This window comes from Protomyctophum parallelum, assembly GCF_964188405.1.
Source record: "Protomyctophum parallelum genome assembly, chromosome: 4".
Classification (NCBI taxonomy): domain Eukaryota; kingdom Metazoa; phylum Chordata; class Actinopteri; order Myctophiformes; family Myctophidae; genus Protomyctophum; species Protomyctophum parallelum.
The window spans coordinates 11,645,784-11,662,314 of NC_139700.1; the positions used below are offsets into that span (position 1 = coordinate 11,645,784).

Sequence of the window (16,531 nt, forward strand, 5' to 3'; positions counted from 1 at the left end):
GGTCGAAATGACTAACCAATCAGGAAGTAGACAGGCAAATCGACCAATGACAAAGCTTCTAGGAAAATCTTTTAATGCAGATTGCGGCTGCTAGATGTGTCACAGAGACTACATTTTTCTGGGAGCGTTTTAGCCATTGCTGGCTGTCTGAATAAAAAGGTAATTAAAATGTTGACACATTATTGCTCAGCAGCTTTAAGAGTAATACGTGTGCGATAAAACTGACCGTGCGCATGTGTGTGTGTGTGTGTAGGATTTGGGTGTTTTCATCCCAGCAACCATGTCTCAGGGGATGAAGATGGACTTCTTCCTTGAAGGCCCCTTCATGCAAAACCGGTTCAAACTGGACAGGGAGACTCTCGGGGGATTGGCTGATATGTTTGGACAGATGCCAGGTAATTTACGTCTATAAAACCCAACACTTGCCATTGTTGTATGGTCTTTATAGTATAGTATAAATAACCTATTTTATATTTACCGCATTGTAGCGTTCCACATCGCTGGGCAATACTTGGCTCGTTTTGTTTTACCTCACCAAGATGGCCGCTCCATAGACCCCTGTAATGGCGGCAATCATTAGCGCCGTTTTTTCCTGAATTGAGGCTCGGATGAGGTGAGGGACGATGTTAGGAGCTCAATAAAAATAGCACAAGGCTCTGGTTAGCATTAGCGTTTCTGACGCTAGAGAAGGGGACCGACGTTGTCTCGATGGGCCGATTCACAGGGTCTTCTTTTGCTGGTACTGGTGACCATAGCGCATGCAGTAAATGGTGCCATGCTGTGTTAATGTGTACGTGCCGTCTCCAGGTAGTGTCATTGGGACGGGCCCGGGGGTCATTCAGTAATGTGTTAACCTGTCCTGTCCAGGTAGTGGCATTGGGACGGGCCCGGGGGTCATTCAGTAATGTGTTAACCTGTCCTGTCCAGGTAGTGGCATTGGGACGGGCCCAGGGGTCATTCAGTAATGTGTTAACCTGTCCTGTCCAGGTAGTGGCATTGGGACGGGCCCGGGGGTCATTCAGGACAGATACTCTCCCACCATGGGACGCCATCGCACCAACCCGCTCTTCAACGGTCATGGTAACCACACGGCCCCTCCACCGCCCACCCAGTTTGATATGGCAGCCAAGCCTTTTGTCAAGACCAACCAGGTACTGATCCCTTTCTAGGTTTCATTTTTAGTCTATTTGTTGCATGATTCGCCATTCAAAAAGAATAATTTAAGGATTTCCAATATCCAATATAAACTTTTAAAATGGTTGGTCAATTCATATTTTAAATGGTTTTAAATCGGGATGCTTTCAAACGATGGCATTAACTTGTAATCTGTCGCTGTCGTTATGCTCCTCATCAGGTTCAGAACCAGCATTTCATCAGCCAGAGTCAGAACAACACCAGTCAGCAGCAGGTCCAGTCCAAGGACCTGCCTCCGCGCTTCATCAAGAAAGGACAGGTGAATGCAGATGAGGTAACTGCCGTGCTTTATTCCTGGCTCTTGTTACCTACCTAGTGCTGGGCAATATGATTGGAAGTAATCTAACACTATTATGACTACGTGCCTATTTGGATTTGTTTTCTTTTCCTAAACTTCTGACGTTGACACAATTCAACAATGATATGGCAAAATAATAGAAAAGACCAAAGTGCAACTAGATTATACATTTCTGATCTAATCCATTTTGGAATGTTTATATTCCAAATGTCGTAAAACATTCTCATTGGTGCAAATGATCTATTGCCCAGCACTACATGTCAGCCACCATCTACTTGTACTAGCACAGACTCCATGCCCAGTGATTATAAAAAGACGCGTTATTCTGAGGAGTACAACCTGCCAGTCTTTTACCTGCTCTCTGTCCCTCCACCTTTGGTCTCCTTCTCCATCTACTCTTCTGTTTTTCAACCTGGCATCTGGTCCACTGACTGCGATTATGAGATATGAGGGCATGTGTTGTGCACTGATCTATGTTGGAAGGAAATTATGACAAATAATGTCTTCTCTCGATGCAAGTAAATGATCATTTCAGCAGCACGCCTCCACTAAGATCGCGACTTGTCGGAGAGAGAAGCGTCCATTTTTCATAATTTAGCTTCTAGTTTTGTAATGGTTTTTAGATTTTGTACGATGTTTGTACATGAGATATGTGAAGTAAGTGTTACTGATAGACATTTGTCGTCGTGGGCCATGACACTCTGACCATGGTGGTATAGATCAGCCTGAGGCCCGCCCAGTTTCTCCTCAACAAGAACCAGGTGCCCAAGCTCCAGCCCCAGATTCCCACCATGATCCCTCCTAGTGCCCAGCCACCTCGCACCCAGACCCCTCCCCTGGGACAGGTAAGTCCGCAAACCGTAGATGGAGTGTGTGCCACTGTGTTTTTGAACCACCTGGCAGGTTAGACCCATCCATTTGTTAAATTGAGAACCCACACAGGGCAAGATAACCTGCTGTATTTATATTGTTTTATTACACAGCTTGGTTGAATGCTTGATTCTGATTGGTCAATCGCCAAATTCATCGGTCTGTTATTTATGGATAATGACCACTCCGCTCTATAACAGACCGATGCCTAATCAAACCCTCGGAGCACCTGCTGTGCTCTGCTGATTTACTGCTGTTTCCAACATGACAGCCATGTAAACACACACAGTGTTTACAGCTAAAAACATTTGAGCGAGAAATAGACGAAGCAGTACCCCGAAAATGGATTCTATTTGATCAACTCACTTCCTTGTTTTCCGAATGTGCTGCAGCTGGGCAGACGCAGCCTGACACTTATGGGAATACTTTCACTACCAAGCAAGGACATTCTTTTGTCAATTTATGTATTAAGTAGCCGTGTAATAAGTGGGATATTGTATGGCTGAGTGGTCATTGTTTATAGATAAATCAGCCTGTGTGATTTATCTATAAACAATGACCACTCGGCCATACATTATCCCTTACTTGATGTATTTATTTAAGCAAAATGCCGGACAATTGAGGATGCTGATCGATTGGTTGTATTTGCTTGATATTTCTAATTGATGACATGCCCTTTGACCCCTCAAGCCTCCACAGCTTGGACTGAAGACCAACCCACCACCCATCCAGGAGAAACCTCAGAAGACCAACAAGAAACCACCGCCTGCCAGGGAGGAGCTGCTGAAGATGACTGTAAGTAAACTTTATTTTAACATTAAAGGGATTGTGACATTAAAAAAATGGTTTTGGAATTGTTCTTTTTTTTTTTAGGTTTTCTAATCTCAATTGCACCCAAAAAACATGAACTTTTAACATTCAGTAGATTTTCTGTGATCTGGGGTTTTCTGGCTCAAACGGGTGCTCTGATTTGCCGGCAGTAAGTGACATCACTTACTGCAAATCCCATATATGTCAATGGGATTTGCCAGCAGATGTCACTGTTTCACTGTGTTGCCTGTTTTCATTGTAGCTCAAAAGGCCCAAAAAACCCCAAAGAAAACTTCAGACCACAGAAAATCCACTGAATGTTCAGGTTTTTTGGGTGTAATTGAGGTCATAAAACCTAAAAGAAAAAAGAAAAATAAATGAAAATGAATGTCATAAAACCTTTAACACTTTAAGGTCAAGGTTAGGTCAAAGAATAATACTGGCTGTTTCACAAATTACATATTAGGACTCGGCCTAGCAACATTTTTCAGTCGTGAGATTTTATTGTGCTTTAATCCATGAACACTGCGATTAGTTCGCTCCCCTGCTCAGTGCTCAATTTTTTTCTCTCAGGAGACCATTATGACGGAGTATCTGAACAGTAAGAACCTGGTGGAGGCAGTGAATGGCCTCAGAGACATGAAGGCTCCCAAGCATTTCCTGCCAGAGATGCTGAGTAAGATCATGGTGTGTTCCCTGGACCGCCCCGACGAGGACAAGGAGCATGCCAGCACCCTCATCCACACACTGCGCACCGAGGGCCTCATCACTGCAGAGAACTTCATGCAGGTATGGATGTCACTGTGCTTCATTTTATTAACTTCAACCCATTTAAGACCTGAGGCCAGATTCTACAAAATCATGATGTTTTTTTATGTGGTTCGCAAATGTTTTCATGTCACCGGCCTCCATCTGAAAATATGGAGTATTCTGGAATGTAGTAACGTTCAGCAACTACAGACTAAAGACAATAAATATTTCCATGGAAAACTTGAGAATCGTGATCTCATTCCTAGTGGAGGAAAATCGAGATTCACATTTGAGCAAGAATCGTGCAGCACTAATATGCCCCCCCCCCCCCCCCAATAGGCTTTCCTCAATGTGCTGGACCAGTGTCCTAAGATCGAGGTGGATGTGCCGCTGGTGAAGTCCTACCTGGCCCAGTTTGCGGCGCGGGCTATCATAGCAGAGCTGGTGAGCATCGCAGAGCTCGCCCACCCACTGGAGAACGGCATGCACTTCCCCCTGTTCCTGCTCTGCCTGCAGCAGACTGCCAAGCTCAAGGACCGTGAGTGGCTCACTGACCTCTTCCAGCAGAGCAAGGTCAACATGCAGAAGATGCTTCCCGGTATGTCCAGGTCACATCCAACTTGTCTGTATTTACAGGGTTCCCACAGTCATGAAATTCCTGCAAAAGTTTTGAAATTTAGAAAACTTTTTCCAGTACTGGAAAAGTTTGAAATGGATCAAAGTTATCTGGAATTTTATCAAGGGTCCAGGAAAACATATTTGACTATGCATTTCTTGGCTAATTATTTTGTAAATAAAAAACATTTCCAATATATTTTTACACGAAATATGTAACAAAATAGTTTCTTCTCCCAACGGGCTGCGTGATTGCAGAATAATGTATTTGGCGTGACAAAAAGAACAGATCTACAAGCTTCAGCGTGATGCTTACATTGCGTAGTTAGCAAATTGTGCTGACTGATTGTTATATAGTCCTGGAAATTGGGTTAAATATCCTGGAAAAGTTTTGAAATGTTATTGGAAAAAATGTGTCAGAACCCTGTATTTAGTTCATGAAAAACACGATAATGAAGTCGTGTATGAGTTAAAGGAGCATTAGGGCTGTCAGTTCACCTCTATAATCCAATTCGAATTTCATTGCTTCATTATTTGTAATTTTCGAAAATATTCGAATATTTACATTGTTTATTTTAGCTCATATTTAGCCTATAATAATACACAGAATATAATACGATGCACGTTCTGTCCACTAGAGGGCCCCCCCTTCCAAACGGCAAAGCCAGTAGCTCATCATGATGACGACGGTCATAGCATCGTGATTGTGTAGTTGTGACGACGACGTGACCGTGGCCCTGACAGGCGTTATGTCTGTCTGTCCTGCACGTGTCCCCGTCCCCCTGTACGTTGGGACCAGTGGACTAGTCCGCTCTGACAAGGCGTAGTTATGCATATCATGTCAATACTCTCGTGACTCGTCTCGGACGGGCGGCCAGCGTCCCTGGTTGTGGCTTGCGAGCAGGCCACCAGGGGAGCTTTAGCTCACTCTAAGCGCCGCCGCTCCTCCGGACATTTCGGAACTTTTCGGGGGTACCGCCTGGGTTCTGCGCGACGGGCTTGACCATGCAGAGTAGCCCTCGTCGGCCCGCTCAGCACCCACGGAACCGCGGGCTTGTCAGCGGCGGTACCGCGAGGCCACGGGGCCTAGAACGCACGAAAATCGAGCCTCCGAAAATATTTTCGAGACATTTCGACGTTTTTGACCGCGTGCTCAGCCTTTGCAATCGGGGCCCTTGTCACCTTCGTGTAGCTGGCTAGTCTCCGCTCATTTATCACCGGGCCACTAAGCCGTCTCTATTACGGTCGCGAGGCCACGGGGTCCGGAACCCGGCCCACATTCGCTCGAGACATGAACGTGCACGTTTTCACATGCAGTGGAAGCGGCCGGGGAGATTTCACAGCGGTAGATTCGTTACTCAATACATTTAGTGAGCGGATAAAATAACATAAAACAAAATAAAAATATTAAATAGAATTAATAAATAATAAAAGCTCCATTCGAATGGCAATTTTAGCTTTCGAATATATATATATTTTTTAATATTCAAATTTCTTTCATATTATGAAATTCGTTCTGACAGCCCTAAGGAGCATTCAGTGATTTGGGTGATTTGGAAAACCCTACGGTCCGCCCCGGTAACAAGATGTGCACATGCACGCGCTCTACAGTGGGGGGACACGCAACAGGCCAACGGCATGTGCAACAAGGAACGCCCCTGCTCGATCATGATTGGAGGAAGGCCCCTCTATCCTGATTGGATAAAGGCTGGCTAACCCTAGCCAAAAACGAAACCTATGTTTTTTTTTTACCCCAGGGAGGAACTCCTTATATGGTCAGCACACTCTATAGTAGATTATCACAACAAAAAAAAGTGATACCTCTTAAAGTGATCCAGATTAGAGTGTGACGTACCCTCACTGTGAATATGATGGGGCACCAAATGTGGTTTAACACTAGGGTTGTGTCTCAGGTCCTTAAATGTAATCCTCATTTCCTATACTTGCATCCTTTGCATTTTAGTCCCCCCACTGAGGAATCATGTAGGAACCTGAGACGCACCCCAGGAAAGGGGCAGTTGCAGTGTCCATAATACTTGGTGATTGACCAAGTAAATTTGTCAACAGCACAACAGGGTCTTTCTCTCGCTCTCTCACTCTGCTCACACACATTGTGCCTTGTAGAGTGCAGAGCCTACCCCCCCCCCCCCCACACACACACACACACACACACATATATAATGTGTGTGTATGTGACCTTCTTTCTATTAGAGATTGACCAAAACAAGGACCGTATGCTGGAGATCCTGGAGGGGAAGGGCTTGAGTTTCCTGTTTCCCCTGCTCAAGCTGGAGAAGGAGTTGTTGAAGCAGATCAAGGCAGACCCGTCTCCCCAGTTCATCTACAAGTGGATCAAGGACAACATCTCCTCCAAGCTTCACACTGACAAGGGATTTGTCAACATCCTCATGACCAGGTATGTGGTCAGGGCTAAAGATTGAGACCAGTTCAGTCACAAATGCTCCCAAAAGTGTATCTGTGTGACCTCAAAAATATAATTAGCCCTTCACTAAGTCCCTCCCCAACCCATCCTTGTCCAATAGGCACGTTTGCAGCTAACAAAGCTTGACCTGCATAGCAACCATTGCTAAACTATTTGGATTGGCACTGGACAATTGCTTTTTGGGGTGGGATTTAGTGAAGGGCTAATTGTGTGCATTATTCACCACTGCGCTCAGCCGGTGCAGTGGTGAAGAACCTGCCCACCACTGCAGAGTCTACTTAGGGTAGTGGTTCCCAAAGTGGGGTCTGGGGACCCCCAGGGGTCCCTGAGGGAGGTCCAGGGGTCCCCAACTAAATCATAGTTTGAGTTACAGACCGATAAGGGTCCATTTGGTTCCAGAGTGTACTCTCAGAGTTAAATTAACATTGATTTTACAGAAATTGGGTGTCCCAGAGATAGAAATGCCATTAAATGGGGGTATACTAATGCATATCAAACTGTGGGTCCTTGAAATTAAACAGTTTGAGAATCACTGCTAGAGCCATACAAAACAATCTGAATGGAATTGTGGACAAAATATTATCCAACGACAACAAGATATTCTTAAGTTTTTTGTTTTGAGTAGCTAAATATCATCAAATGGTGGTCCTTGGCTCAAGTCCTGTATAAATGATGGGCCTTGATATGAAACGGGTTGAAAACCACTGATATAGAGCATTGGCCAGTTTTCAGGGAGGGAAGCCGGGTGGAGTGGGTGATAGTTGTCACTGCACGCCACATACTCTTATATGTGCTGGGGCGGGACATAATGAATGCATTTTTATAGCGCTTTTCTATGCACTACGTGCCTACGCAAAGCGCTTTACAATGGTCCATTCATTCATACATTGGGGGGTGAAGTGGCGAACAGTCAACGCCAGCGTCCTCGCAACGACGGTTTTCAGGACGGCTCCGCTAGGCGGAAGTACGGCGGCTATGACACCATCGCCGTAGCTGTCAAAATCGTTAAGCAAACAGCCATCGGCGACATTGGTTCCCATGGTGACGCGTCTATGCAGTGTGTGTCAAACATAAACACTTTTTTTTAAACACCCCATCGCGCGTCAGCTAACTTGCCGATATTGCCTAATTCTTACATGCACTGGACATGATCAGCAGTGGAAAGAGGAAGGTGCTGGAGCAATCTGTGTTATTCTAAAACCGTTTTAATAAACATGGTATTAGTGTTATCTCTTCATTCAGAGCATGCCAACACATTATACAGCATTAGAGAGGTGATGGAGCAATCTGTGTAAATGTATGACAGCTATCATTTCAATAAACATGGTTATGACATGGCGTTGTAGACACTACGTGTTCTTCCGTAGTAGAAAGGGCTGCGACGGCAAGCAGGTTTATGTATCGAGCACTGATCCATTTCCGGTTGCCGGAGCCGACTGCCGGAGCCGTCGTTGCTTAAAGTCCCAATTCACACACCAATGGTAGCAACCACTGGAGGCAAGGTGGGGATCATTGGACGACCTGCTCTACCTCGTGAGCCACAGCCGCCCGTGTTGTGTGTTGGGGCGGGAGCCGTTTGACATACCCCTTCGATGAATTCTCTCTTCTTTTGATTATTTCCGTCCAGTTTCCTCCAGTACATTCTCCTGGAGCTGTGTTTGACCAAGAGTAATTATTTCCCTCCAGCTTCCTCCAGTACATTTCTCTGGAGCTGTGTTTGGGCGAGAGCGACGAGCAGCTGGCAGCACCCTCCAAGGAACAGCTGGAGCAGGAGAAGCAGCTGCTGCTGTCCTTCAAGCCGGTCATGCAGAAGTTCCTGCACGACCACACCCAGCTGCAGGTCAGCGCACTCTATGCGCTGCAGATGCACTGCAATGCCAGTGACTTCCCCAAAGGTAACACTCTATGCGCTGCAGATGCACTGCAATGCCAGTGACTTCCCCAAAGGTAACACTCTATGCGCTGCAGGTGCACTGCAATGCCAGTGACTTCCCCAAAGGTAACACTCTATGCGCTGCAGGTGCACTGCAATGCCAGTGACTTCCCCAAAGGTAACACTCTATGCGCTGCAGGTGCACTACAATGCCAGGGACTTCCCCAAAGGTAACACTATGCGCTGCAGGTGCACTGCAATGCCAGTGACTTCCCCAAAGGTAACACTATGTGCTGCAGGTGCACTGCAATGCCAGTGACTTCCCCAAAGGTAACACTCTATGCGCTGCAGGTGCACTGCAATGCCAGGGACTTCCCCAAAGGTAACACTATGCGCTGCAGGCGCACTGCAATGCCAGGGACTTCCCCAAAGGTAACACTATGTGCTGCAGGCGCACTGCAATGCCAGGGACTTCCCCAAAGGTAACACTATGTGCTGCAGGTGCACTGCAATGCCAGGGACTTCCCCAAAGGTAACACTATGTGCTGCAGGTGCACTGCAATGCCATGGACTTCCCCAAAGGTAACACTATGTGCTGCAGATGCACTGCAATGCCAGGGACTTCCCCAAAGGTAACACTCTATGCGCTGCAGGTGCACTGCAATGCCAGGGACTTCCCCAAAGGTAACACTATGCGCTGCAGGTGCACTGCAATGCCAGGGACTTCCCCAAAGGTAACACTATGTGCTGCAGGTGCACTGCAATGCCGGGGACTTCCCCAAAGGTAACACTATGCGCTGCAGGCGCACTGCAATACCAGTGACTTCCCCAAAGGTAACACTATGTGCTGCAGATGCACTGCAATGCCAGGGACTTCCCCAAAGGTAACACTCTATGCGCTGCAGGTGCACTGCAATGCCAGGGACTTCCCCAAAGGTAACACTATGCGCTGCAGGCGCACTGCAATGCCAGGGACTTCCCCAAAGGTAACACTATGTGCTGCAGGTGCACTGCAATGCCAGGGACTTCCCCAAAGGTAACACTATGTGCTGCAGGTGCACTGCAATGCCAGGGACTTCCCCAAAGGTAACACTATGTGCTGCAGATGCACTGCAATGCCAGGGACTTCCCCAAAGGTAACACTATGTGCTGCAGGTGCACTGCAATGCCAGGGACTTCCTCAAAGGTAAAACTATGTGCTGCAGGTGCACTGCAATGCCGGGGACTTCCCCAAAGGTAACACTCTATGCGCTGCAGGTGCACTGCAATGCCAGTGACTTCCCCAAAGGTAACACTATGTGCTGCAGGTGCACTGCAATGCCAGTGACTTCCCCAAAGGTAACACTCTATGCGCTGCAGGTGCACTGCAATGCCAGTGACTTCCCCAAAGGTAACACTCTATGCGCTGCAGGTGCACTACAATGCCAGGGACTTCCCCAAAGGTAACACTATGCGCTGCAGGTGCACTGCAATGCCAGTGACTTCCCCAAAGGTAACACTATGTGCTGCAGGTGCACTGCAATGCCAGTGACTTCCCCAAAGGTAACACTCTATGCGCTGCAGGTGCACTGCAATGCCAGGGACTTCCCCAAAGGTAACACTATGCGCTGCAGGCGCACTGCAATGCCAGTGACTTCCCCAAAGGTAACACTATGTGCTGCAGGTGCACTGCAATGCCAGTGACTTCCCCAAAGGTAACACTATGTGCTGCAGGTGCACTGCAATGCCAGTGACTTCCCCAAAGGTAACACTCTATGCGCTGCAGGTGCACTGCAATGCCAGGGACTTCCCCAAAGGTAACACTCTATGCGCTGCAGGTGCACTGCAATGCCAGTGACTTCCCCAAAGGTAACACTCTATGCGCTGCAGGTGCACTGCAATGCCAGTGACTTCCCCAAAGGTAACACTATGCGCTGCAGGTGCACTGCAATGCCAGTGACTTCCCCAAAGGTAACACTATGCGCTGCAGGTGCACTGCAATGCCAGTGACTTCCCCAAAGGTAACACTCTATGCGCTGCAGGTGCACTGCAATGCCAGTGACTTCCCCAAAGGTAACACTCTATGCGCTGCAGGTGCACTGCAATGCCAGTGACTTCCCCAAAGGTAACACTATGCGCTGCAGGTGCACTGCAATGCCAGTGACTTCCCCAAAGGTAACACTCTATGCGCTGCAGGTGCACTGCAATGCCAGGGACTTCCCCAAAGGTAACACTATGTGCTGCAGGGGCACCCTGCCCTTTTTTACTCTTACTAATTATTTGTTCGGACCAAAAAATTGTGTTTGTTGTCATTATTTGTCACGATCCGAGTTGGCTTTGTTCAAGGCTTACAGATCTTGAAATAAATACTTTTTAGAATGTCTATGGGGAGAAATGCAAGGAGAATTATTTCCTGCAGCACATAGAGTACAACAATCTTTTTGGTTTTTCTTCTTTATTTTTATTTTATTTTATTTGTATTTTTATGGAGGGACAAAATTGTGTCTTTGATATCCTTGAAGTGGAGTCTTAATTTGTGCCCATTTCTCAGGTATGCTCCTCCGCTACTATGTCAACTTCTACGACATGGAGATCATTGAAGAAGAAGCCTTCCTCGCATGGAAAGAAGACATAACCCAAGAATTCCCTGGAAAAGGAAAAGCTTTGTTCCAGGTAAAGTCCTTAGTTAAGTTATCTGTTATCTGGCAAATGTTGTTGGATGATGTAGTGATAAACTGTACAATGAATGTAGCAAACGATATAAATGCATGTTGTTGTTTTTTTGCTAGCTGGTCATATTGGAAGGCACATTTAAAAAAGGATTCCTGCCCCAGTTAAAGAACCAAACCAGTCACATAATTCTAGACCATGTTCCTAATTCACTGTCATTCATGTTGCAAAGCTCTCCGGTGGGGGCTCTTTACTGGCACCTGAGCTAGTAGTAGGGTACAACAGCAGTGGCAAGCTAATTACTTGGCACTCACTAAACAAAGAAAAAGAAGTGCAGCAGTTTCTGCTTTCCAGGTCCGACTGCGTAGGCACACAAACTAGCTGCAGCATTTCTTTAAAGGTTCACACAAATTCTGAGGTGTAACTTAAAATCCACAAAAACTAATATAATACGCACATCACTTAGTAGAGGTGCTGGGTTCAAAAGTTGCATCAAGAAAAGAGAAAAGAACCAGCACACTCATCTGCTCCAAGTTATACTTTATTGACGACGTTTCATGCCAAGGCTCTTCATCTGGTCAAAACGAAACGTTGTCAATAAAGTATAACTTTTGGAGCAGATGAGTATGCAGGTTATTTTCTTGTAACTTAAAATCCAACCTAAAAGTTTACATAAGGATCATGACCAAGCCTTGTTCAGGCATTGAATTTAGCTTGTGCCCAGATGTTAAAAATGTAATTAAAAGATAAATGCACAATATAAAATAAATGATATATTATTTTCTTGTCCATCAGGTGAACCAGTGGCTAACGTGGCTAGAAACAGCCGAGGAGGAGGAGTCTGAAGACGAGCAGGACTGAGAAATGGAGCAGGCAGAAACGGGCATTGTAGTGTGTATAATCCACCTCTTTACACTTGACCACCTAACTATTCCACATGCCCTTCCCTCAAAATGAAACATAGGCATAAGTTAACCACTAACCTCATCACACTTGTGTGTGTGCCTGTGTGTGTCTTGTATACATAAAACCACACGTTTAAGGTCTTGGTGTGTTTGCTTTGTTTTTACAGCAGCATTTACTTAAATTTAACTGAGTCTCTGTCCTGATTGGCACAATTATTCCAAGATTGGACTGGCTCAAACATATTTGGATTTCCTTTATTTTTTCTTGTTTTTTGTAACAATAGTTTTCATTGTTTGGCTTTTCTCTCCTAATTCAATAAGGATTTGGCCCTTGCTAATAGGAAGCTTTTTCTCTCTCTCAATAAGAAATTATTATAATCCTATTAAATGCCTGACAAGGCTGCTAACCAGTAGCATCAACGAGACATACACTTTCCTGGGGTTTTTATGTGGCTAATGTGTGTTTTTAGATATTTTAGGCTTTCAAAGTGTCCATGGGCTCCATGATGTCATGGACACTGGGCTCACTTACTTCCTGGACTACATCAAGGACTGTCTAAAGAGGACAGGACGTGAAGACCGTAAGGGCGCCGCCATGTTGCTCACATGGTGCTCCATGGAAGGAAAGAAACATGCTCAGTTGAGACCAAGGAAGCTGAAGGAGGAAGTGATGGCTGCATAAAGCCCATTGCGCATGTTTCTTTCCTTCCATGGAGCAACATGTGAGCAACATGGCGGCGCCCTTACGGTCTTCGCGTCCCGTCCTCTTTAGACAGTCCTTGGACTACATCAAGGATGTCATGTACAACTTCCTGGTCTCAACTGCGCATGTTTCTTTCCTTCCAGGGAGCAACATGTCCACCGTACGGTCTTCGCTTCCCGTCCTCTTTAAATAGTCCTTGGACTACATGTTGACTCAGTAAGACAGCCCTCCCCGTAGGAGGAGCAGTGGACCAAAGCATTATAGGACACTTTGTCCATGGACACTTTGAAATACTGAAATATCTAAACGCATATTATCCACATAAAAACCCCCAGGGAAGTGTTTCTTGTCTCCCAAACATTAAAATAAGAACTGGTTGCAAAAGGGTTGAAGTGTCCCTTTAACGTTTTGGATGCTTGGAAAGTTTTTCATCTGATTTACCATTATGTGTAGTACAAGTGCTGCTTCAACACAGCAGGAGAGAAATTAAACCACTGCCAGTGAAATTACTTCACAGGGGTTGTAGAAAGTAGGGTTTTGTACTTTTAGACAAATTTGATGGCAATATATTTTGGTGAATATTCTACAACTGCATCCAAATAAGTTTCACAGTGAGTTCAGGTGCGTTTTGAAAGGTCAACTTGTGCTTTATTAAAATGTATATCGTAATGAATAGTTTAAAGTGCTATTCATAGCATCATCTGTCTCGATGAGCATCTTCCATGTTTGTGGGACCCTCTCCTAAATTGTATTCCTAAACTGACCTCCCTTTCTAATGCTGAATGGTTAGAAATGTTATTGTTCTGCTGCCGTAACATTTTCTGGGCTTGTTTTTGTTTTCTTATGTTGGGATGTTACGGAATCTGAGATCCTAGAAGAGCCCAAGCAAATGGAAGCATGATTTAATCCTAGACCTACCCTGATTGCACAATATATATATCTATGTAGGCCATTTTCGAGATGAAGCTTCATGTGTTAAAGAACTAAAATGGCTTGTTTTAATTTGTCTGCTCTGTATCCTGTTTGTGTATCTAACTCCTTGGGGATGGGCTAATATTTGTGTTCAGTGGCAGACATAATGTGGCCTGTTTAGTTCAAGTAAAACAAACGTAATTTTAGCCTGCCTTTAGATTTGACAAATAGAAATAAAGTAATGATTGATGAATAATTTAGTTTTTGTGCACATTTGTGCATTTCATGAAAATTAACTTTGTCAAACTATTGATTTAGCCAGTGTGTTCAAAGTAAAAGGCAATGCATTTAAATTGTTGTAAGGTATTCATGAATATTGTACACAACTATTGCTTTAATGTCAATAAAGGCCAGTACATGAACACCAAAATGATGGTTTTGTCAGTCTGTGACATTGTGTTTGTTTTTGAGCAGTTATACTACACCCGATTTACAAGAAAAAAAGTTTTTGAATTGGGTGATCAATAAGTAGCATTCTCTGAACATCACCGTGTAGCACAAGCACACCCGTCCCATATGTGTCACAGTGATAAGAGTTTTGATAAATAGTCTACACGGGTACAGAACAAGTTACAACTATTGTTCTGCATGAAGTGTCTGGTGCAATGCACAGGTCCTGGACCTGGTGAGTGCAGGAGTGGACCTGATGAGACGTAGGAGAGGCCCGGATAGGAGTCGACCCACAGGGCCTCCACGCGCCAGATTGATCTACCTCCCAGTCCCGGCAGAGTAGTTCTGGAGCAACGGATTGTGTGGCCCTAGTCTTTCCCTAATGGGACTAATCGAAGGTAGCTACTGGGATGTAAGTCGGGGCGTGATCACCCCGGCTGGGTCACCTGAGTGAGGGGTCTGATTTTGCGAGCCCCGAGTCGACACCCCAATGACCTTGGGATACATAACTGAGGATACGTCCCCGGTGCATCCATGCAATTATTTATTTGACTAGTACAATGAAAAAGATTAGTTTTTCTCATTTAAACACTTAATTCCTGTTTAAGCAGGTCAAATGTGTGAAACTGGCCATGAATAAGGCTGACCTAGGAGAGGGTTGGTAATAGAGACAAAGAGAAGAACAAAAATACTGTTCTCATACTGATCTTAAGTTACGTTTATGTTAACCTACTGATCTGAAATTATATAACCAGCTGTAGACATTCCACACTTGAGCAGGATCTTAAGAAAAGACTAATCTTTATTGGCTCCCATAGGGAAATTCATATGACATAGCAGCGAATGCAGCAATGTTAAAATTCAGGAAAGGCACAGCAGTTAAAAGTAAAAGAAAATATATCTGCAATGGGTCTCTGAATTAATATAGCCACATAGTATATCAACAACAATGAATATATGAAATGATTTCAAATGAATATGTCTCAACAGTTTATGCAAATAGTTGAGTGCTTTGTTTCTCATTGGTCACCAGGGGTCGATAGCGCTGTATTTTCTATATTGTCATATAGAAACAGTGCTCTAAAATCTCCTGGATAGACAAAACACCAGCAGATGACAAAACTTTTACTTTTCTTTTACTACATATAGAGGAGTTTTGTGTGTACTCTCATACCACAAATAAAACTCTAACTCTCTAACTCTATAGGTTTAAATTATTATAGATGTTAGATATTGTAGTAGACTGTTTACTAGTCAGAGAGAAGTCTAAAAGCCGAAATTGATTACAGTAATTATTGAATAATAAGAGTAACACTAAACACTTCCTTGTATGTCCAAAGGAAGCCGGCTTGTTGTTCAACTGAATGAAATACAGCTACAGTAACAGTGCCATCCTGCACTGAGGAGAGCGAGAGGGAGAGACATTAACTAAACATGTAGCCCCAACAAGATGACACAAATACAGTGGCCTCATTTGAAAACTGATTACAGTACGTTAATGTTTATTATGTCAGTGGTGGAAACTGGAAGGTAACCACGGGTAACAGGATGAGTGGACACTGAGCAGTGAGCACTAAGGAAGAGTGAGCACCTCATTGTAAAATTGGCTAAGAGTCCTGACTATATGCACAATATAATCGGTAGCATATCAAAATCGATTATTTTCACAGATATTGATGACGCAATAATAATGTGACCGACCATCAATGATAAATAGTACTCTGTACTCACAGAGCAGCCAGTCTGACTGCTCAAGTAAGTACTGTAGGCTAAGGCTACTGTAAAATGTAGATTTTTCCTTTACTTCAGTATTTCCAATTTCCAATACTTTTGCTTCTACTCCACTACCTCTCTGATCCAAATAGGCTAGTATACTTTAATTACAGATTACTTTGTAGATTATGGTTATTAAAACATACATTAACCACTTCAGTATATACATTTTGTACTGAAGCAATTTGAAAGTAGCCAATCTACAAGCTATATTTGTGTCTCTAAATGTTGTGATGAATTAAAAATGGTGGATACTACAATTGTAAACAAGTGTAATGCTTTATGG

General features: G+C 44.5%; 1 protein-coding gene across 1 annotated transcript in view; it reads left to right on the forward strand.

Annotated features, from left to right (window-relative positions):
• The window catches only part of LOC310857813 (eukaryotic translation initiation factor 4 gamma 2-like), a 28,112-nt gene extending 13,660 nt beyond the window's left edge, over window positions 1–14,452 (forward strand). The window contains exons 10-20 of the mRNA XM_083763731.1: window positions 254–395; window positions 988–1,151; window positions 1,355–1,468; window positions 2,212–2,337; window positions 3,053–3,157; window positions 3,746–3,961; window positions 4,262–4,520; window positions 6,749–6,953; window positions 8,667–8,875; window positions 11,384–11,505; window positions 12,298–14,452. Of these exons, the coding sequence (XP_083619857.1) occupies window positions 254–395; window positions 988–1,151; window positions 1,355–1,468; window positions 2,212–2,337; window positions 3,053–3,157; window positions 3,746–3,961; window positions 4,262–4,520; window positions 6,749–6,953; window positions 8,667–8,875; window positions 11,384–11,505; window positions 12,298–12,363 (1,728 nt within the window). The 3' untranslated portion in view covers window positions 12,364–14,452. The remainder of the gene's footprint in view (window positions 1–253; window positions 396–987; window positions 1,152–1,354; window positions 1,469–2,211; window positions 2,338–3,052; window positions 3,158–3,745; window positions 3,962–4,261; window positions 4,521–6,748; window positions 6,954–8,666; window positions 8,876–11,383; window positions 11,506–12,297) is intronic.
• Window positions 14,453–16,531: the final 2,079 nt, after the last annotated feature.